Source organism: Clupea harengus, chromosome 13, assembly GCF_900700415.2.
Source record: "Clupea harengus chromosome 13, Ch_v2.0.2, whole genome shotgun sequence".
NCBI classification, from domain to species: Eukaryota; Metazoa; Chordata; class Actinopteri; order Clupeiformes; family Clupeidae; genus Clupea; species Clupea harengus.
In genome coordinates this window covers 20,394,858-20,416,973 of record NC_045164.1, presented here as the reverse complement: position 1 = coordinate 20,416,973, position 22,116 = coordinate 20,394,858, and the positions used below count along the sequence as shown (strand labels likewise).

The 22,116-nt window shown below is 46.1% G+C and overlaps 1 protein-coding gene across 2 annotated transcripts in view; it reads left to right on the top strand.

The window, feature by feature from the left end:
* Nucleotides 1-22,116, top strand: part of ubr2 (ubiquitin protein ligase E3 component n-recognin 2) — a 38,676-nt gene that overhangs the window by 2,806 nt on the left and 13,754 nt on the right. Inside the window, exons 2-20 of one of the 2 annotated variants that reach the window (XM_031579590.2) lie at nucleotides 1,435-1,694; nucleotides 5,778-5,856; nucleotides 8,675-8,785; nucleotides 9,881-10,011; nucleotides 10,753-10,891; nucleotides 11,257-11,319; nucleotides 11,723-11,843; nucleotides 12,894-12,998; nucleotides 13,355-13,443; nucleotides 16,813-16,911; nucleotides 18,235-18,398; nucleotides 18,556-18,655; nucleotides 19,610-19,738; nucleotides 19,910-20,093; nucleotides 20,523-20,584; nucleotides 20,762-20,872; nucleotides 21,045-21,110; nucleotides 21,356-21,478; nucleotides 21,791-21,854. In XM_031579590.2, the coding sequence (XP_031435450.1) occupies nucleotides 1,435-1,694; nucleotides 5,778-5,856; nucleotides 8,675-8,785; nucleotides 9,881-10,011; nucleotides 10,753-10,891; nucleotides 11,257-11,319; nucleotides 11,723-11,843; nucleotides 12,894-12,998; nucleotides 13,355-13,443; nucleotides 16,813-16,911; nucleotides 18,235-18,398; nucleotides 18,556-18,655; nucleotides 19,610-19,738; nucleotides 19,910-20,093; nucleotides 20,523-20,584; nucleotides 20,762-20,872; nucleotides 21,045-21,110; nucleotides 21,356-21,478; nucleotides 21,791-21,854 (2,200 nt within the window). Of the gene's footprint in view, nucleotides 1-1,434; nucleotides 1,695-5,777; nucleotides 5,857-8,674; nucleotides 8,786-9,880; nucleotides 10,012-10,752; nucleotides 10,892-11,256; nucleotides 11,320-11,722; nucleotides 11,844-12,893; nucleotides 12,999-13,354; nucleotides 13,444-16,615; nucleotides 16,715-16,812; nucleotides 16,912-18,234; nucleotides 18,399-18,555; nucleotides 18,656-19,609; nucleotides 19,739-19,909; nucleotides 20,094-20,522; nucleotides 20,585-20,761; nucleotides 20,873-21,044; nucleotides 21,111-21,355; nucleotides 21,479-21,790; nucleotides 21,855-22,116 lie in introns of both variants that reach the window. The other variant, XM_031579589.2, reaches the window with a different exon arrangement.

Sequence of the window (22,116 nt, the reverse complement as noted above, 5' to 3'; positions counted from 1 at the left end):
GTAGCCCTTAAGGCTAAACCGCTAACGTTTAGACCGGGCGAAAAGCATCATTGTTATTTTGGATGTGGCATGGATGGTAGCGTCCCACAGTCGGTGGTTTTTAAAGGTGGAAATAGTAAGTGAATTGTTAGGCTAATCGCTCTGCTTCTGGCATTGGCTTATTTTATGAGCACAAAGGCGGCAGGTAGGTCACCCTTCCCAATCCTCTTTGCCAGGATCCCAGCACTGCGCCCAGCCCTTCCCTGGCTGGCTGGGGAGAATTGAGGACACACAGGCCTAGCACAGCATCACAGGCCTAGCACAGCATAATACAACACAACTCTCATTTCATGTGGGCTGTTTTTGATTCATTGAGAAAGCTGTTTCGTTTGGCGCAGCCTCTTGTACTTTGCATTTGTGTACAGACAAAGGCCATCAGTGTGGTTATGACACACTGCTGCGATAGGGGGAGGAGGGGGGAACAGACGACTCAGTTTTTGTAAAGTGGAGTGTGGTAGAGTCCTTTTCCCAGTTATCCAGTTCAGTGAAATCTCCAGATTGGCCTACATGTATTGATGAACGTATCGCCTTTCTTTTCATGTAATCTCAAGCCGATTGAGAGTCATTAGCTCTAATGTCTTAAACAGGCCATTCATTTGCCTGCTTACATAGGTGTGAGGAAAACAGAATATAGTATTATGTACACTAGCCTGTATGCTGAGTATTGTGTAGTAGGCTATAGCTTAGGGCCAGATCATGTTGTAGCCCTCCAGGGGTTGAGCTTTTAATTCTTCATACCAGCTCATTGTCCATCACAGCATGCTTGAGAGAGGGAGCACTGGCTGCTGGCTTTAAAGCCCCAGAGTCACGTGAGCTGGTTTGTCTGTTATGTTAAATGGGGGGTGGGCGGGGTGGGGGGCTGTGGTGCAGCACTGGCCTTAATGCGTGTGGGCCCTAGTAGCCTACCATGCGATGGGGGGGCCGTGTGTAGCCAGCACTAAAGTCATTAGGTTCCTCGTAAGTACACCGGCAGCTTCGCAGGAGAGAAGACATTTCAGCGGAACACTCGCAGGTTGCCATGGTTACGTCTGTCACAACAGAGGCTATCTGCGGAATCAAACGACAGAGCCGGAAGTCTGAGATCCTAGAGAGATGTGTCGGGGTTAGGAAGGCTTTTCACCGTTGACCTTGTTATAACCCTAGCTATACGTCTGTAATCCCTGCATCTGAGAGTGACAGTGAAAACTGTATTTGATATATTTATAGGCCTTCTCCGTCCACCTTAAACACCTGTGTGATATTCACATGGCTCACCTCAGTTCTCTCAAAGGTCCCTTTCTGTTTCTTTATTACTCTTTTTCACACGCCTCTCTCTGTCTGTGCCCCCATCCCCCCCATCCCACCCATCTCTCTCTCTGTCTGTCCTCTCTCTTCTACTCCCTCCACTTCCCACAGAAATGGCTGCAGGTGAGCGACCTGCCCAGAGAGGTGTACCAGCACCTGGCACGCTACGTGCCCCAGATCTACTGCCAGGGCCCCAACCTGAACCCTCAGAGCGAGGAGCTGCTGGCCCAGCTGCTGTTGCAGTCCCCCCTGGAGTGGTACCTGTGTGGAGAGGACCCCTCCACCGGCCTGGCCAAGCTCGAGCAGAACAACCAGCCCTCGCAGCTCTGCGGACACGTCTTCAAAGTGGGGGAGCCCACCTACTCCTGCAGGTAAATGCACCCTTTTTGACTGCTGCCATAGCACACTGTAGCCTCAGCAACTTTCTATGCTGCAGGTCTATGCTGTTGAATCTTTTTGTAAACGTCTGCAGCCTGCAGTTATTATTGTCAAGAGTCTTTTCTTGGCTCAGCATGTTATATGTCATTAAAAGAATATATGTGTCTATGCAAGAACTCTGTGTCTTGCTAGTGCCATGTACTGACACACAAACAGACCAACATGCCTCCTGAATGTGGGTGTGTTGGACTGGACTAGATGTTCTGGAACACTGCATCTCAATGCATCCTTACTGCTTTGCTTATATCCGCCGGTCATCGGTCCAGTAGCCTGGTCAGATAAGGCCAGAGGCTTTGCACATACGCAATTACACCTACTTGGCACAGGTAACAGCCACAAACACATAATTTCCCCCTTGCGCGCACACATGCAAAAACACACGCACACACATGCACGCATACATACCAACCTAGTGCTTGCAGGTAACAGGCACAAACACATAATATATCTATCCTTCTCACACTCACACAGGCCAAGTAACAGGCACAGACACATCCACTCGCTTTCAAACACACACACACACACACACAGGACTGAATTGGGTCATCTCGAGGCTGGGTTAATTCTCAGTAATCTCAGAGCTTGAGGAAGTGTTTGAGCTGCTTCTGTGAGACCTGTTCTCCCCACTCATTCTGTTTCTCTCTGCTCTCCTTTCTTTCGGTTTCGATCTCTCCTTTCCTCCTTTCCCCTCTCCTTGCATTCCTTAGTGTTTGCTCCTCAGGTGGGAAAGTGCAGTAGCCTCCCATAGCCCCCCTTTCTGTGTGGAGGTGGTCCTATGTGAAGCTCAGTTGCTTCTCAGGCCTAGCTGCTTTCTCATGTGTATTTCCCTCAGCAGCTGATTTCCCGGCTGCGCTGTTCTGTTGGCGCTGAAGTAGTGGCTCTCGTAGGCCTCAGCTGGCCTTGGGCACAACACATCACGTCACATCACGTGCTAAACAGCGAATATGAGACGTCTCCAGCAGCATTGGTGCACAGCTTTTTATTTTAGTTCTATTTTAGTCTGTCCTTGGTGAGCTGTTGTATGAATGCCATTGCTCTCTGTTGCATATATCGAGAAGGCAGTGGCTGAATGTTTCAATTAGGTAAGCCATGCAAAGAGGGCTCGAAATTGGCAAGCAGCAATGGCGTGCATATTTTTGGGCTGGCAACTAAATTGTGTCCGATACTCCGCCACTTGGCGAGTGAATGTGCAGAGTACAGCTCCCGACTACCGCGCCCGTCATGGTTAAAAATAGCTTGCAACGCCAACACGAACCGTGGGAGAGGGGGAGGCGGGTGGGGGTTACATAAAGTTCTAAGAATTTTTATACAACTATAACAATTTGCGCGCGATTACAAAGTTTTAATATTTTGCCTGCGAATACAAAGTTTATAAAGTTCTAATATTTTGAGCGCGAATCAAAAGTTGAAACCGACTTAGTTGACCACACGCAAGTTAACGCAGATAAACGAAAGCTAAACTTCTCGAAATAATGTGGCGATTCATTGCCGGTGCATCACCTCTAGCAAAGGTGCAGAGAACATCTAGGGAGGAAGAATCAACAGCCACAACAGCAGCTACAGCTACACCAAGGACATTTTGCAGTAGGTGGCTCGTTGCGGATAACGGGGAGCCACGGCAGTGGCTGAAATACATTGACGGTACTATTGTGAAGTATGCCGAAACATCGTTAAGGATAAGAGGCGGAACGATTCATTTGTTGTCGGGACACAAGTGATGAAATTAGAGGCCATTAAAAGCCATGAAACATCGAACTGCCACAAAGATTGCATGGCGATCAAAGCTGCCAGAAGCTCGTCAGTGCAGACCTCTGAGACCGTCAAGCAACTTTCGAAGCTCACCGACTCAACCAACAAGAAGATGCAGGTGCTAGTCTTGCTGATCTGACATAAAACCGAAAAAACACAGAGGGGAGGCAAACAGTACCTCTGCCTCAATGAAGGGGGCGTGCGAGAGCCCACCGGTCGGGGTTATGCTTGCTCTGTCGTTGCTCTTCTACACTTATATTTGATCTTGACCGCGAAAATGGAAGATTCTATAGCTAGAAGTCCACGCTAGATAACCGAACAAAACTCTACTCGCGCTTGCCTCACGGGTGCAATACCATATGCCGTTTTATCATATTTGGTAGAATAAAGGACAAATTAATTGTAAAGTGCCTTGAGACAATTGTATTGTTCTGGCGCTATATAATTCAATTTTAAAAAGTTAAATTGGTTGATTTTGTTTAATCCATTCTGAGAGTGATTTACAATGATATTAAAATCATAGGTAAAGGTTGTTTGTCAAACAATGTCAGAGTAGGTCTGAAATGCCAGGTTTAATTTTGGCCGGTAAAAAATATGATTGGCTGGTAATTCTTTTTCATCTACCAGCCATGTTGGCTGGTAAGCCAAAAAGTTAATTTCGAGCCCTGCATGCAAAGAAGCTTTATGCTTCAGTCAGAGCTATGAAAGCCATCTCGATAATGTTTTAAATACAGATTTGCAGAAATGTGGATTATTTGGATTATGTCTGAACTGGAAAATCTAGACCAGTGGCATAATAGGGGAAATCTTCAACAGGTCAGGAAATCACACAGACTGTGCAAACACTCACACTGGGGAGTTCACACAAAATATCAAAGCCAGTCATTAAATTGAGTAGTGTTTATTTTTGTCTGTGTGATTACATGGGTTGAACACAAGCATACAACAAGATATATTCTACTCTCAGACTAGGGCTGGGCCATATATTTAATTAATACATTTTCCATCTTTTGTTTTTGAATGATGCCTAAGTTGCAAAATCGAGATTAGTGCTTCCTCTGCTGTCACTCAATCGTCAGCGCTAGCAATTCTGTGGAGTTACTGTAGAGTTACCGCAGAGTTACGTCAGTAGCGCTGGAGTTACTGTAGAGTTACGTCAGTAGCGTTGTAGTTACTGTAGAATTACGTCACTAGCGTTGTAGTTACTGTAGAGTTACGTCAGTAGCGTTGTAGTTACTGTACAATTACGTCAGTAGCGCTGTAGTTACTGTAGAGTTCCGTCACTAGCGTTGTAGTTACTGTAGAGTTACGTCAGTAGCGCTGTAGTTACTGTAGAGTTACGTCAGTAGTGCTGGAGTTACTGTGGAGTAAAGTAATATTGTTGCTAGACCTTTTGCATCACTCACCGAACAATTCTATTGGTCTGTCATTAAATGGGTCCTGCATTAGACATGTTAGAGCAGTTGCCTGTTCAATGTTGTGTCACATTAATGCTGCAATGTCAGTATATTTAATTGCTATTGGTAATTAACAATGATCACACTAAGACAAAGATTACACATCACAAACACGCATGATTAATGAGTTTTTACAGACATGGCCCAGGCCTACTGTTTATGACTGCTGTAAAACTGTAAACTGTACTTAGGTCGTCTTGATGCACTCTGTGCCTTTGTTGCTGCAAATCAAATCTTATTCTATGAATATTATGGCTATAATATTATTATGAATATGGCTATGAGCCATGTCCGATTAATCTGGTAAATAATAGTCAAATAGTACATTTTAGCTTATTTTCCATGATCCTCATTACCATATGGCATTTTAGTTTTGAAATGGCTCACCTAAAGATTTAGCAATACAGGCAGAATCAATACTGAAACCATCTTCATGATGGTTCATAACGATTTTATTCTGTTTCACGTGAGGGCACCACGTATATAGCAGTAAGAGGGCTGTTTCCACCTACTGGTCATTCTTGGTATTGCTGGTTGTAAATACTAAAACCTGTATGCTAGGGCTGGGCGATATGGCACTCATCGCCCTAGTTACTGGGGGACGGCTTAGTTTTAATTAAGAAAACTTTGTGTCTATGTTATCATGTTTTGTTTATATAATGCCACTTTAGAAACAGCCCTAGCCTCCCATTTGAGCAGGGTGGCACGTGTGCACAGTCAGCATCTGTGTGTAAGTTTACAGTATAGTGTGTAGTCAGTAGACATGCTAGTCATGCTTTATGTGACGTGTGTGTGTGTTTTGTTTCACAGGGAATGTGCTGCAGACCCCACGTGTGTGTTATGTATGCAGTGTTTCCTGGGCAGCGTGCATAAAGAACATCGCTACAGGGTAAGAAACTTAAAACACACACACTCACTCGCTCTCACCCACCCACACACACACACACACACAGTGGATCGCACATAATCAAAAAGGAAAACTTTCAGTCTCATCTTGCAATGCTTTAACTGAATATTATATACTGTGTGTGTGTGTGTGTGTTTTAAAGTGAATAACTTTGTGTGTGTGAGTGGGCACACTCACACGCTCTAGGGATTGTAATAATAATAATAATAAAACTTTATTAACACCTTTCATGCAAAAGAATGCAGCTCAAAGTGCTTTACAGCAAATACATAACGTGCACAAAGAAATGACATGCACATAAAAATAGACATCAAAGAAACATAACTCAGATATAGTGCAAAAAATAAATAAATAATAAGCACCTGCCACCCAAGCAAGCTGCGAGACAAACAGCTTTATTCTCACGAAGATCCAAATGCCACGAGGAGGAAGGAGGTGATCTGCACCATACAAGGAACGCCGGCTCTGGAGAGAACGGAATCTTAATTCAGATTCTGATGAGGAGAGATTTTGAAGGGAGGGTGGGAGAGAAAGGAGTGTGTGATTGTTAAAGTTCTGACTTTGTTCAAGACTGTTTCTGTGCATTTGAAGTGTGTGTGTCTGTGTGAGGGAGAGGTGTGTGTGTGTGTGTGTGTGTGTGTGTGTGTGTGTGAGAGAGAGAGAAGCAGAAAGGGCAAGGTACTCCACCATATGGATATGTGGCTGTCGGTCAGATAAGGCCTTCAGGATCACCTCTGATCTTATTAGTGGCCAGACAAGCTAGAGGGCTGGGAGCGCACGCACGCACACACACACACACACACACACACAACAGCCAACCATGTAGACCTGTAGATGACACACACATACAACAGTTAACCCTGTAGATGGATAACACACACACACACACACACACACACACACACAACATCCAATCATGTAGCCCTAAAGCGGGTATAACACTCACAACAGCCAGTCATTGAGAACTTCAGGAGTAAAACACACACACACACACACACACAACACACACAACAGCCATGTAGTCATGGTGTGGAGAGTGGGCATCACCTTCACGTAGTCATGGTGAGGAGAGTGGGCATCACTTTCACGTAGTCATGGGGGGGTGAGTGGGGCAGGAGTCGGTGCCAGCGGGGCAGAAGCCCAGGCCGCTTAACGGCACCCGGGCCAGGAGGAGCTCATGCTGTGGCATTGAAGAAGCAGGCAAATCAGACACACTGTTTCACTCGCTCACCCGTCACCAGGCTAAACACCAAGCAGCTTTACCGGCATGGCCAACCCAGTGCTAACATGTGGGCACCAGGACAGGATGTGAGCTCAGCAGGCTAGGGGTGTCATCAGGGCACGCACTAACCTTAAGCACTAGACCCTCAGCTGTGCTCCTCTTGCACGCATGGAGCGCCATGTTACCAAGGTGATAGAATTGCAAAGAGTAGAATGGGCGGGTGCAAAGTTCTTCAATGCATAGAGCTTCCTGTTTTGCTTGGTGTTAATGCTGTGGTTTCCAGTAAGCTCACAAACACCTCAGTATCCCTTTAATGTGTTTAATGATTATTAGGGTGCAAGAAAATATTGATACATTTGTGTATCACGATATTATGTTTTGTGATCTTGCGTAGACACACAAAAGCACAGTATTGAGCTGAATCAATAGTTTACATTCAAAGATTTTGGCAGACAGTGATTCTTGCCAATGCACGACCCTAAGTATTATGGAATGATGAATATCAAACAAAAGGCCATTGCTTAGAATAGGAATGTCTATTACATGCTTTCAGTTGCTGTGTAGGATGAGACCTTTTAACCCGCATTTATATAGCTGGTGTAACCTACATTGTGCCAGAGGGGTTTAAACCTATAGCCAAAATACATCAGTTAGCAAGTTAGCACCAGCTAGCTTTTATCAGCACCCGCTAGCTTTTATCAGTGCCAGGTGCGCTACTGTTAGCATTGTGTCAGAGCCTCCAGTGGGGTTTGAATCTATAGCCAAAATACATCAGTTGGCACAAGCTAGCTTTTATAAGTGCCAGGTGCGCTACTGTTAGCACATGCAAGTATGTGGGCTGTTTTGCTAGTTAGCCGGCTAATTGTAGATAAAAACTCCAAAATGGCTCTTTAAGCACGAGGTCTCTGGGCAGAGTGAGCATCCCAGGGCTTCCTCTCACCCATAGCCCCAGTTTGTGTGTGTGTCTGGCAGGGTGCTTGGACTCGAGCACTCTCCAGTGTGTGAAAACCCACTATAAATACACACATTGTGAGGGTGAGTGGGAAGTGAGGAAGTGCTCTGATTGTGTGTGTGTGTGTCTGTTTGCGACAGCTAGCTCTCCACATGTCTGCTCTTTTGAGATTTTGACTGTGTGTGTGTGTGTGTGTGTGAACAACCGAGTGTGAAGAGGCTCTTTGCCTCCGACCAGGAAACAGCACTGTCGTTACCAGATGACTGTGTGTGTGTGTGTGTTTGTTTTGTTTTAGTTTTTGTGCTTTACTGTCTGTGCTCACGAATCCTCTTGATGACTAATAACGACAATGAATCTGTTATCAATACCATACTTAGCCTTTTACTTTTCTCTCTCGCTCGGTCTCTATCTCTCTATGTGTGTGAGAGAGCGAACTGGACAGAACTGTGTGCATTTTAGATTCAACTTCAACTTCATTGTCATTGTGCAGAGTGCGGGTGCAAAGCCAAAAAAACACAGTGCATTCACCTGTGATTGAGTGTGTGTTATTTTGTTGGGGTGTGGGGGGCAAACACCTATGTGGCTGCCCTATGTGTTGCTGACCGTGTGTGTATGTGTGTACGCAGATGACTACCTCTGGGGGCGGTGGCTTCTGTGACTGTGGAGACACGGAGGCATGGAAGGAGGGCTCTTACTGTCAGAAACACGAGCCCAACATCAGCGACAGCTCCCAGGAGGTGGGCGAGGAACACACACACACACACACACACACACACACACACACACATTAATGCATACATACTCTCTGTCACACACACTCACACAATCACTCTCTAAATCAATCACTCACAGTCTCTTGCACATAAAGAAACACACACACACACACACACACAACCTCATGCATACATACTCTCTGTCACACACATTCACACAATCACTCTCTAAATCAATCAATCACTCACACTCACAGTCTCTTGCACACACACACAACTTGTTAGTAGCTAGCCCAGTTGTTCTTCAGCCTGTTTATAACTGAAGTGGGTTCAATGCCTGGACTCTTTAGGGTTAGGGTACGTCAGCAGCCACACAGCTAAACTTCAGTCTTTTTCCCCAGAGCATAACCTCTCCATCGCGTGCAGGTAGACTTCCTGTTTTTGCCCTGTTTCAGTGTGGGACTCCCCCACCCCCCACCACAGACTTGAAGGAGACGCTGTGCTGAAGTTGTGTAGAAGCTCTTTAGTCTTTAAGTTTCAGCATTCAGTTCACACGCTCAATGTCTTCACATAGTTCACATGGCTCTGTATGGTATTCCTAACAAAGAATATCACTGGGTACCACAACAAAGCACACACACACACAGACACACACATATATACACACGCCCACATAGACATACACACACACACACACACACATATACACACCCCTCACAAACACGGGCAGTGCAAGAGGACTCCTCTTGTGCCAAGTGGCCTTTGGATAAAGGTATTACATGGCTTTCAATTTGCCTGGATTTGTTTAAGTTTGGCTTTGACCACACACCTGCATTATTCCACACTCTGACCACGCAGAGGGGGATTTCCATGTTTTACAGACACATGTCATGGTAATAAAGTTGCCTAGATAAAGGAAGTCCATTTACACACTTCAATAGTGAAGTACATTACTGGATGAAGACATTTGCAAGCCATGTTTCGATGTGTTTTTTGCCGTGTGTGTGTGTGTGTGTCTGCGCACTTTTATCTATGACTCACTTGACAATCTATCTGTAGCACATATGACATAATGTGTTTGTAAGACGTCTGTCTGTCTGTGTGTGTGTGTGTGTGTAGGACCCTCTGGCCCACCTGTCTGCAGACATGATAGCGCGCACCTATAACGTCTTCTCCATCGTGCTGAAGTATGCTGTAGACATGCTCACCTGGGAGAAGGAGGATGAACTTCCACAAGGCCTCGAACCACCGTATGTGCACACACACACACACACACACTCACGCCAACACACCATTAGAACACTCTTCTCTATCTCGATCCACTCTATGCACACATGCCACCTCATATAAACACACTTATACACATACTCACACACCACACACACACACACACACACACCATCAGAACACTCTTCTCTAACTCGAACTACATTATGCACACACACACTACCACACACACACACCCCTTAGAACACCCTTCTCTTCCTTGGACCACTGCGTGTACAAACTCTCTCTTATATGTATGACGCACATAAACACACACACACACCATCAGAACTCTTCCACCTCAAACCCCCATATGTCTGCAATCTCACACACACAGTCTTATACAGTCACATGTACACACACTCTTGTACGCTTTCACATACAAACCCTCTCGTGTAAAGATTAATGATCACACTGTGTATTTTATTGTGTTGGAGCTGCACACATGTTTCTCTGACATGCACTCTAACACAGGCACTGTATAGACTATTCTCAACATGACAGGGCAAATTCAGTTACATTTACACACCACAACAACATGTCTCTCACATGACACACACTAACTAACTCTCCCCTCTCTCTCCTCTCTCTCCTCTTTCTCGCTTTCTCATCCTCTCGCTCTCTCTCTCTCTCTCTCTCTCTCCTTTCTCTCTCGCTCTCTCATCCTCTCTCTCTCCCTCTCACACACACATTCATCCTCTCTCCATCCATCCCTCTGTCCGTAGGGAGCGAGCAGACACCTTCTACTGCATGTTGTTTAACGATGAGGTGCACACGTACGAACAGGTCATCTACACCCTGCAGAAGGCTGTCAGCTGCACTCAGAAAGAGGCTGTCAGCTTCGCCACCACCGTCGACAGAGACGTGAGTCACTGCGCCCACTATCTGGGTCTGTCTGTCACACACACACACACACACACACACACACACACACACACACACACACACACACACATCCCAGACTGGACAGACCCTGATAGATTATTTATACATACATATATATATATAAATAAAACTGTCACCCCATAGAAAGGTGTTATTGTGTTTGTGATTTAAGTGTGTGATGTTTAATGTCAAGTTATTGTATGTGTGTGTACAGTTGTGATGGAGGCCTGTTAGGTTTGTTTGTGTATTAAACAAGTGTTTGTGTGTGACCTCAGTGCGAGTGTTTGATGAGGTTTTGTTTGATCTGTGCCATGTTAACATGTTGATGTGTTCCTCTCCTGTAGGGGAGGAAGTCGGTGCGGTATGGGGACTTCCAGTTCTGTGAGCAGGCCAAGTCTATCATTGTGGTGAGTTACTGCCATCGTGGTGGTGCCTTTCCTCTGCCTCTGGTTTCATTTCTGAGCAACTAGCCTGACTGTGGTCTACAGGTCTTCAGTGTGTGTGTGTGTGTGTGTGTGTGTGTGTGAGGGAGAGAATGAGGCCACTGTTTGATAAGTGTGTTTTTATTGAGTGGGTTTTCATAGTCCAGCATAAAAGGGCTTTTGAGGTTGAGTGTGCTTTAACCTGTTGGTTGTGGCTTTGTGCTTCACACGTGTGTGTGTGTTTGTGGGCGTGTGTTAGAAAAAACAAGGCCAGAGCATGTGTGCTTTCAGTCAGTGGTGTCTCACTGTCTAGCATAGGAGAGCATTTAAGGATACTGAGTTTTGACCTCCATATTGTGTGTGTGTGTGTGTGTGTATGTATTCACAGAGGAACACCAGCCGCCAGTCGAAGCCCTTGAGGGTGCAGGTGATGCACTCTTCAGTAGTGGCTCATCAGTGTTTTGCACTCAAAGCCCTCAACTGGATGGGACACATCATCAGACACTCAGGTGTGTGTCCACACACACACACACACACACACACACACACACCTACCTGTGCTTTTTTCCCCTTTCTGTTGGTCATGCCTGGTGTCCTCCTCCTTTTTCACTTGCTCAAACACCCACTTGTGTTTGCCCCGCCCCTCCGTCCCCCTCCGTCACACACTGTCACATAAAAAGGATGATGCCTTCCAGTAAAAAGCAGTACAGAAGCGTGCGGAGCATACTCCGGATTCAGCAGTGTAGGCCTGAACAACAAGCCATATATGTAGTAAGTGTACTAGCGTAGCTACGTCGGTTATCGGCCAGTTTGTTAAAAATAGGCCTGTCTGTTAAACCATCGATATGCTAATAATAGATTAACACGACGTGAACGTAGCCAAAAACTAGGGCTGAACGATTAATTGCATTTGCGATTTAATCACGATATGATAGAACGCGATTTTCTAACTGCAACGTTCGCGATTAAAAACGTGATCTTAAAAAAAAAAAAAAAAAAATATTTTTTTTTTTCTTAAGATGGTAAATTTTGCACACAGTGTTTAAAAAGTGCATGCCTTGTGTTTATTCTTACAATGACTTTGTTTAAATTACTCAAATGCACAGTGGCAAAGCCACCGATTTTTTTTTTTGTTCATGATTCTGTAATGAGCAGTTAAATACAAATTTAAATTGTGGGAAATAATATTTGACACTAAATGTATCTAATATTGTGTTGGTCATATTGAAATCATTCATTGCGATTTGTTGGGGAAAAAATTAGGATAAAATAAAAAATTAAATCGCAATCGCAATATTGGGGGGAAAAAATCGCAATTAGATTATTTCCCCAAATCGTTCAGCCCTACCGATAACACACGCATGCCGCTATTATACCCCGTTACGATAAGACACCTCCTGGGCTCATAATGGAGATGAACTCGGTTTCTAATACAAATAACAAGTCTGCTGTCATTACTGCAATCAGGCCAATACACCAGACATGTATGAAGAGAACTGCTTTCTCTCTCTCTCCCCACCTTACTCTCTTTCTCACACTCTCTCTTTCTCTCTCTCTAGATGCCCTGCGGAGGATCTTGTGTCAGGTGGGACTGCAGAAAGGTCCGGAAGGGGAAGACTCTATGGTGGACACATTCATGCTCTGTGACTCAAAGATGTGGAAAGGTGAGGCCGTCAGCCTATAGTCATGTGGTCAAACTAATGCAAGATGTAAACAAAGACTGAATTCACTCTAATCACCTAAAAAGCTGCTATGATGAAGCTGATTTCTTCCCCAGTTAGATCAGAGCAGTTTGGCAGCTAGCTAGGTGACCCCATCAGCCTCTGTAGATGACCAGCTAGCTAGGTGACCCCATCAGGTTCTGTAGATGACCAGCTAGCTAGGTGACCCCATCAGCTTCTGTAGATGACCAGCTAGCTAGGTGACCCCTGGACAGAGTCAACTGCTTTCCAGGAGACTGACTGGGAAGAGGCTCTTTACAATGTTGTATATGTTTCCTGTCCCTCCTCCACACACACAGGTGCGAGGAATGTGTACCACCAGCTACTGATGAGCAGTCTCCTCATGGACCTGAAGTACAAGAAGCTGTTTGCCATCCAGTTTGCCAAGGTAAGCCTTTACCACCGTCTCTGCTGCCTGCCCCACCCCTGCCGTAGACCCCCTCTCCTCCGCCCCCACCGTTTAACAACCTAACCAGGCCAGACAAGCCCTGCCTCAACACACGCACAAGCAAGTCAGAGTAAAACGCCTGCAATAACCCCCACACGCTAGCTTTTGATTTAACCTTTACACTGACCGTGCAGATTCTAGTCTTTACGCTGACAGTGCAGATTCTAGCCTTTACGCTGACAGTGCAGATTGTAGCGCTGACAGTGTAGATTGTAGCGTTTACACTGACAGTGCAGATTCTTCTGATGTCCACCTTCAGCCCCTTAGCAGGCGGATGTAGGGGGAACCTTCATTTAGGGTTTTTAAGGTCTGTTTTGCACCTACAGCCAGGAAGTTTTAAGACTGTTTAAAGACTGACTGCAGTAAAACTAGTCAGGATGTCTGTAGAAGTAGAACGTTAAACGGAATGATCCCATCACTCTGTGGCGCCGTGTGTAGTGTTCTCTGTGACGGTGTGTGTAGTGTTCTCTGTGACGGTGTGTGTAGTGTTCTCTGTGACGGTGTGTGTAGTGTTCTCTGTGACGGTGTGTGTAGTGTTTACTGTGACGGTGTGTGTAGTGTTTACTGTGACGATGTGTGTGTTTTTCTCTGAGACAGTGTGTGTAGTGTTGCATGTAAGTGTGTGTAGTGGTGTTCGTTGATGTGTGTTTACCTACTCAGGCCTGGCAGGGTGTAGTCTAGTGTTGTCTAGTAAATTGTGAGGAGACCTGTGTGCTTATGGTGGTTGGACCGAAAGTGCACTTCCATTGTCTGTTATGCGTTGAAGAGCCATGACCGTCCTGCAGGGTTGTCTTCGTGCTGTCGTAGTTAGACCGTTTAATGGCAGCCTAGATAGCAGCAGGATCCAGGCTGTGATGTCGGACTTAGGCCGTATAATGGCTGCCTAGATAGCAGCAGGATCCAGACTGTGATGTCGGAGTTAGACCGTGTAATGGCAGCCTAGATAGAAGCAGGATCCAGACTGTATCTGGCCCCAATGTCAGATGCTGCCCGTCCAGTGTTGGCGTTCTGTACTCCATTCGTCAGTCTCCCAGTGGAGGGTTGACCACCTGGGCATCAGGGATGACCACTTGGGCATCAGGGTTGACCACCTGGCATCAGGGTTAACCACCTGGGCATTAGGGTTGACCACCTGGGCATCAGGGTTAACCACCTGGGCAAGGTAACGTTGGTAACCTTGATGATCCCTTGGCCCTCTGTTCCATACACTAATGCTGTAAACTTAATTGAACACTTCTTTTCACTCAAAGTAGTATACCTATAGTTTCTATAGGATACGAATGCCAATTCTATTAATTCTCTAACTGTCTACCCTGTAGTTTGATCAGTTAGAAATATGTGGTGAAAGTGCTGTGGAAACAGAGCTGAGTGTGTTGGCCCTGTGCCTGCCTGGGTGTGCTCCCCTACCGCTCCCTCCCTCTGTCAGACATCTCGTCTCTTGGGTAACAATCCAGACCGCTTAACAGAGCATACTCAGGGTCCGTCAGGGACGTCAGAAATGTGTATGCAGAGACACACACACACACACACAAACGAACGAACATACTTGCCTTCCTTTGTCACATAGTCAGAGTGGTATTATCTTTGTGTGTGTGTGTGTGTGTGTGTGTGTGTGTGTGTCTTCCTGAAGTTCTGATTAGAGCTTGCCGGATCCTCCCAGACGCCTACCTTCCTAGTCCACACACACACACACACACACACACCTGACCCACTAATCTAGATGGCACAGGAAGTCCTTCCTGTTGCTCCTTGGTGTCTGCCCTGAGTTAAGCAGGTCGGGCCAGATTAGCCGCTAGCCGCGCCACAGAGCCCGTGAGCACGCAGCAGGATGTTTCCACTCGTGCTTTACTCTGAGCGGTTTGACACCCCCTGCTATGCTGCCCGCTGCTCTTTACCCGTGAGCCAGCACAAGTATGCTGCTGCTGCCGCCTGTAGTCAGGGGCCCTCAGTGTTCGATCAGGAAAGGAGGAACAGCAACAACTCCAGGAATCCGTTTTATCGCTTCTTAACTACTACAACAACAACAACAGCAGCAACAAAAAGCATTTAAAGCGTTCTTCTCTGTCTTGCACATGTAACACTGCTTATTGTTTTGCTCCGTTGCTTTGATGACAAGCATTTTATCTCATCATGATGATGTGTTCCAAGTTGCATTGTCTGGGTTCCAGTTTGAGAGAGACTCTGATCTGACTTTGAGTCTAAGGCCTCCTTCCATTATGCACACTTGCACCCTTGCGTACACCCTTGCTTGCACCTTTGAAGTGCTCTCTTGAAGAGCACACCGGTGTGATGAAGTGGTAGTAGAAGTAGCCCTTCTAAATATTACTTCATGTTATAACAGGGCGAGTAGTGTGAGTAAAAGGTAACCTTAAATGGCTTGCTTGAATTTCCTGTTGTGACAAATTTGGTTTTTGCACACCTATGAAGTATTGCTTGTACTGTATTGCACTTGCACATCAATTCAATGCATATTAGTGGACTGACAAGTACAGAGAGTATGTTTTATATGAATGAAATAGCTTTTAAGACCTTTACGCTGCATTTGGGCAATGGACCACTTTACAAACCTAAGGTTTAACAGAATGCTGGGATATGCTAGCTATGCTAACAAGAGGTGTGGAACTAACGACTGGGCTTTCGCCATAGCAACCATCCATTTAGAACTAACAACTGGGCTTTGGGTGTAACAATAAATACTACTTTACATAAGAAATATAACAAAATGAAATTAAAAAAGAAAAAGAAGTGCAGAAATGTAACTGCTGTAATTGCAAGTTACGCACTAGTCGAAGGGCCAGTTAGGACGGGAAGTGCTCTCTGAAGAGTTGGGTCTTCAGGATGAAGGTGAAATAAAGGCCAGTGGAAATGATCAGGCCCTGCACACGTGTGACCTCCACATACAGCGCTTCACTAACCCCCTGCTTTGGACACACACCGTGTGTGTACCTGTAGAGTTATGCTGACCCACTGCCCCCCTTAAAGGGGAGGAGGGTTAGTTGGGGGGGGGGGGTTGCAGGGCAAGTATCTGGCAGATTTTGAAGGGGGGTTCAGTGGTTGCAGGGGCCTGCTGCCCTTTGACAGGAAGGTGAATCTCCCCCCCCTTGTTGTCTAGAACTACCGGCACCTCCAGACAGATTTTATGGAGGACGACCACGAGCGCTTAGTGTCAATCACCTCACTGTCAGTGCAGCTCTTCACCGTCCCCACCATGGTGAGTACCTGCCCGCTACGCACACTCTCACACACACACTCCTCTCCTCTCTCTGTTTCCTCTCCTCCCCCTCCCTCGTTCCCTCCTTCCCCTGTCAGAACTATGAGCGCTTGCAGAGCGACTATGTGAGGGACGACCATGACAGGGAGTACTCGGTCACTGACCTCTCCGTGCAAATGTTCACTGTGCCCTCACTGGTGAGTATTGACAAGTGAGAGGAGGGGGGAGAGAGGATGAAGGGATGAATGGATGGATAGAGAAAGAGGGATGAAGAGGGAGAGTGGGATGGATGAATTGCAGAGAGAGAGAGAGAGGAAATGAGACATGAATGGATGACTGTTAATGAATGAATCTGCTGACTGGATGAATGAATGGAAGAGAAGATGGATTGGGGGATGAATAGACCCGTTGAATGGAAGACAAATTGTAAAAGGTAGGAGAAAATAACAAAGACTAATGAATAGATTAATAGATGGATGGATAGATGGGGTCGGTGAAAGTGCATGAGATGAATGAATGAATGACAGCAGAAAGAGATAGATGGATGGATGGATGGATGGATGGATGGATAGAAGGAAGGCTGGTGAATGGAATAGTAGGTGAAAATGATTGAACAGAAAGAGGTGGGTGGATAGATAGTGATTGAATGAATGGATGGTTTGAAAGACTGATAAATGGGTGAATAGATCATTATTGGAGAGACTGATAAAGGGATGAATGATGGTAAGAAAGACTGATCAGTTGATGAATGATCGTTTGAGTGAATGGATGAAGGTTAGAGAGGGTGATGAAGGAATGAATAATTGGTTGAAAGACTGCTGAATGAATGAATGAATGAATGACAGAAGTGTGTAGCTGCACCTGGTGTTAGTCATCCACAGGTGCTCAGCCCTCGTGCTGATCATGTCTATTCCCTCCTCAGGAGGTTTCCTCACACAATTAAACTGCTCTTTTATCACCCCCCCATTATGTGATGTGAAACACACCTTTAGCACACACACACTCGCATGCCCTTAGCAGAAACAGCGGACACACCATTTGTTCTAACAAACACACACACACACACACACACACACACCGCGGTCATCATCTTGCATACATACCATAAGCAGAAACTGCGCGCGCGCACACACATGCAGAAAAAAACAGCTCAAACACCTGACATACCTGCAGCTCAAACACCTGACATACCTGCAGCTCAAACACCTGACATACCTGCAGCTCAAACACACACCTGACATACCTGCAGCTCAAACACACACCTGACATACCTGCAGCTCAAACACACACCTGACATACCTGCAGCTCAAACACACACCTGACATACCTGCAGCTCAAACACACACCTGACATACCTGCAGCTCAAACACACACCTGACATACCTGCAGCTCACACATATCCACCATATTCACCCCATTAGCTTTAGTGCTTCTTACCCACACTGAAAACACAGGGTGTGCCCCCCCCCCCCCCCCCCCCGACCCTTCACCCTTGACCTCTGCCCCCTTGACCTGGTCAGGCACGGATGCTGATCACAGAGGAGAACCTGATGACAACCATCATCCGCACGTTTGTGGACCACCTGCGACACCGGGACCTGCAGGGCCGCTTCCAGTTCGAGCGCTACACTGCCCAGCAGGCCTTCAAGTTCCGCAGGGTCCAGAGCCTCATTGGAGACCTCAAGTATGTGTGTCTGTGTGTGTTTGGGTCTTCGTACAAGTGCACACACACATAGTCGTAGATGGCTGTAAGATGGTGCATGTGCGCAAATGTTTAATATGATTTGTATTTACACTATCTGCACGTGTGTGTGTTTAACAGCATTGCGCGTGTTTCGCAGGTACGTCCTCATCAGCCGACCCACTGAGTGGTCAGACAAGCTCAGGGAGAAGTTTCTGGAAGGACTCGACGCATTCCTGGAACTGCTCAAGTGCATGCAGGTAACCATGGAGACTGGTTTGCGGCTGCTCTCTGTAGTTCTATGCTTGTGTGCAGGTTACCACCTGGTGGCAGTGCTGTCTGTAATACACCTGTACTGTCCAATTAAAGTGGAACTGCTCCACCAGCTCAGAGCCTAAGTCCACCAACTGCATAATTTAGAAAAACACTGAAGAGTGAACAAGGGGCTGAAGGTTTACTGGACCGAGAGTCTATGCATGGCATGACGTAGATATGTACCAACCAGTCAAATCTACGTCAGCATTGGCCTTGGATGATTTTGAAGTAGATGGCGTGTTAAAAAATAATAATGCATGTGTTTCATGTTTTTTGATCAAAATCTGAAAATGGCTCATCACAGTGCAGTCATTGAATTTAGTTTACAGCTCAAGAAACTTTTTTTTAAGGGTGCAGTTAGGTTTACACTTTAAATCGTGTGTTAAGAAAAAAAAACTGCCTTTTGCAATGACTGTAGAACAACTAATTCATATTTTCTTTCTTTACAATAGTGTTTGTGTCTATAAACTGCTGGTGCTTATCGTGCCACTAGTGGTCTGGTGTGTTTTTAGTGAATTGGGTCACAGCAACCTCCAACTCTGAGTAGGTTAACCAAGTTGATCTCTGACAGCAGGAAGCTCTAAAGACGTCAGCATGATTACTGTCTGTGCCCAAATGTGTGTGATGTGGTGTGCGGTCTGGAAGGTCCTGATCTGTGTGTATGCATGTGCGTGTGTGGCTGTTAGGTTCTGATCTGTGTGTGTGTGTGTGTGTGTGTGGCTGGAAGCAAAGTTCTTCTGGTGTGTTTGTGTCTGTGCACATTTCCAATTAGTTTTTATTTAAATTGTTTGTGTTTGAACCATGAATGTACCATGTGTCCATGCAAGCACATTTTTTATGATGGTGTGTGTGTGTGTGTGTGTGTGTGTGTGTGTGTGTGTGTGTGTGTGTATATGTAGGGTATGGATCCTGTTGTCAGGCAGGTTGGACAGCACATAGAGATGGAGCCAGAGTGGGAGGCGGCCTTTACCCTACAGATGAAACTCACACACATCATATCAATGATCCAGGAGTGGTGTGCTTCTGATGTGAGTAACAAACACATACACGCAAACACAAACTCTCTCTTAAATACACACACACACTCACTCATTCACTCGTATCCACGTTCGAGGAGTGGCTTCTGTCGTGTGTGTGTGTGTGTGTGTTTCTACATCATTGATTTTCACTCTGTTTGTGTGCGCGTGTGTGTGTGACAGGAGCCGGTTCTGATCGAGGCGTACAGGAAGTGCCTTTCCATCCTCACACACTGCCACAGCGGCTTCACCGACGGGGAGCAGCCCATCACACTGAGCATGTGCGGACACTCGGTCGACACCATCCGTTACTGCGTCAGCCAGGAGAAAGTCAGCATCCACCTCCCCGTGTCCCGCCTACTCGCAGGTAACACACACACACACACACACACACACACACACACACACTCATAAACACACGGTCCACTACTGCGTGAGTGAGGAAAACATCAGTATCCATCTACATTTAACCTGCACACTCTCAAGTAACTCACAAGTAACTCACTCACCATCCACTGCGTAAGCCATGAGTAAGTCAACATCCACCTGTCCCACCTGCTCACTGGTATCTCACACACACACACACACACACACACACACACACACACACACACACACACACACCTACCTGCTCACAGGTAACACACGCAGCATTCGCTACTGCGTACTGTGCCAGGAGATTCCCTGTATCTCAACAGCATCATCCACCTACCTGTGTCTCACCGGCAGCATAAAGAAACACACACAAACACACTCCGCTTGTCTTAGATATTAACTGTTGTCATTCTCTCCCCAGGTTTACATGTCCTCCTCAGCAAAACAGAAGTGGCCTACCGCTTTCCTGAGCAACTACCCCTGGTGAGTGTGTGTATGTGTGTGTGTGTTTTGTGTGTTTGAAATTAGACAGATTATAAGATTAGTAGTGTTTCAATAAGAGTTGATGTTTGTTTTGTATATAAGTCACGTCTACCCTCCTCCCCTTCTTAACACTGTACTCTTTTCTTACTCCTCTCCTCGTCTGCCGCCCCTCCCCAGAGTGAGCTGAGCCCCCCCATGCTGATAGAACACCCCCTCCGCTGCCTGGTGCTCTGTGCCCAGGTGCATGCTGGAATGTGGCGGAGGAATGGTTTCTCATTGGTCAATCAGGTGAGGAATGGTTTCTCATTGGTCAATCAGGTGAGGAGGGATACTGGGTGCTCCAGAGGAATAGCTGTAGAGCTGTGAGTGTTACTGTTGGGTTACTGGAGAGTTACTGTAGAGCCATGGGTATTACTGCCCAGCATTATTTAACTGTCTCATGGTTTGTGTTTGTGTGCAGATCTACTACTACCACAATGTGAAGTGCAGGGTGGAGATGTTTGATAAAGACCTCATCATGTTACAGGTGAGTGCGAGTGTGTTTTTAAAGAAGTCAAGTTTGCAGTGTGCCCTCACTGCGGTTCAGTATGCGCTGTGACGGCTATATCAATAAGACGGCCTCTTTGGCGTTCTGGTCAGATTGTAGTGTGTGTGTGTTCATGTGGGTCCGACTCTTATGTCTGTGCCTTCACTTCTGACGTCTGTCTGTCTGTCTGTCTGTCTGTCTGTCTGTCTGTCTGTCTGTCCTGTCTGTGTGCGTGTGGTCACCAGGCAGGAGCCTCCATGATGGATCCCAACCATTTCCTGATGATCATGCTGAGTCGCTTTGAGCTCTTCCACATCTTCAGCTCCCTCGATGGACGCAAGAGATACAGCAGAGAGAACGCCAACAAGGTAACACACACACTCACACACACACACACACACACACACACACACACACACAGCTCCTTTACCACATAGGTTTCCAACGATGACAGTATTGGGTTAACTGTTAAACAAGATGGATATTTATTCGTATTGTTATAGTGTTTTATGTGTAATTGTCAAGTATTTCTGAGATGCTGAACTTCAAAGGTGTCCTGCCCCCTGCTACCCAAGTCCCCTAGTTAATATATGTGTGTGTGTGTGTGTGTGTGTGTGTGTGTGTGTGTGTGTGTGTGTGTGTGTGTGTGTGTGTGTGTGTGTGTGTGTGTGTGTGTGTAGGATGTGGTCCAACAGAACAACACTCTAATAGAGGAGATGCTTCACCTCATCATCATGGTTGTGGGTGAGTAGGCAGACCAATCAGTGTGTGTGTGTGTGTGTAGGCAGGCACTGTGTGTGGGGATACAGCTCCTGAGCCTACAGCATCTGATGTGGCTAACTTCATCTTGTGACTATATATATTGCATTTAGTGCACATGTATAGTTTGTGCCAAAGTTTTGGGGAATTTAGTAATCGACATAAATGTTTGTGTAATTCAGCGACTGCACACTCTTGTTTGTGAAGGTGTGCATGCATTAGATGAAGTATATGTGTGGTCTGTAGG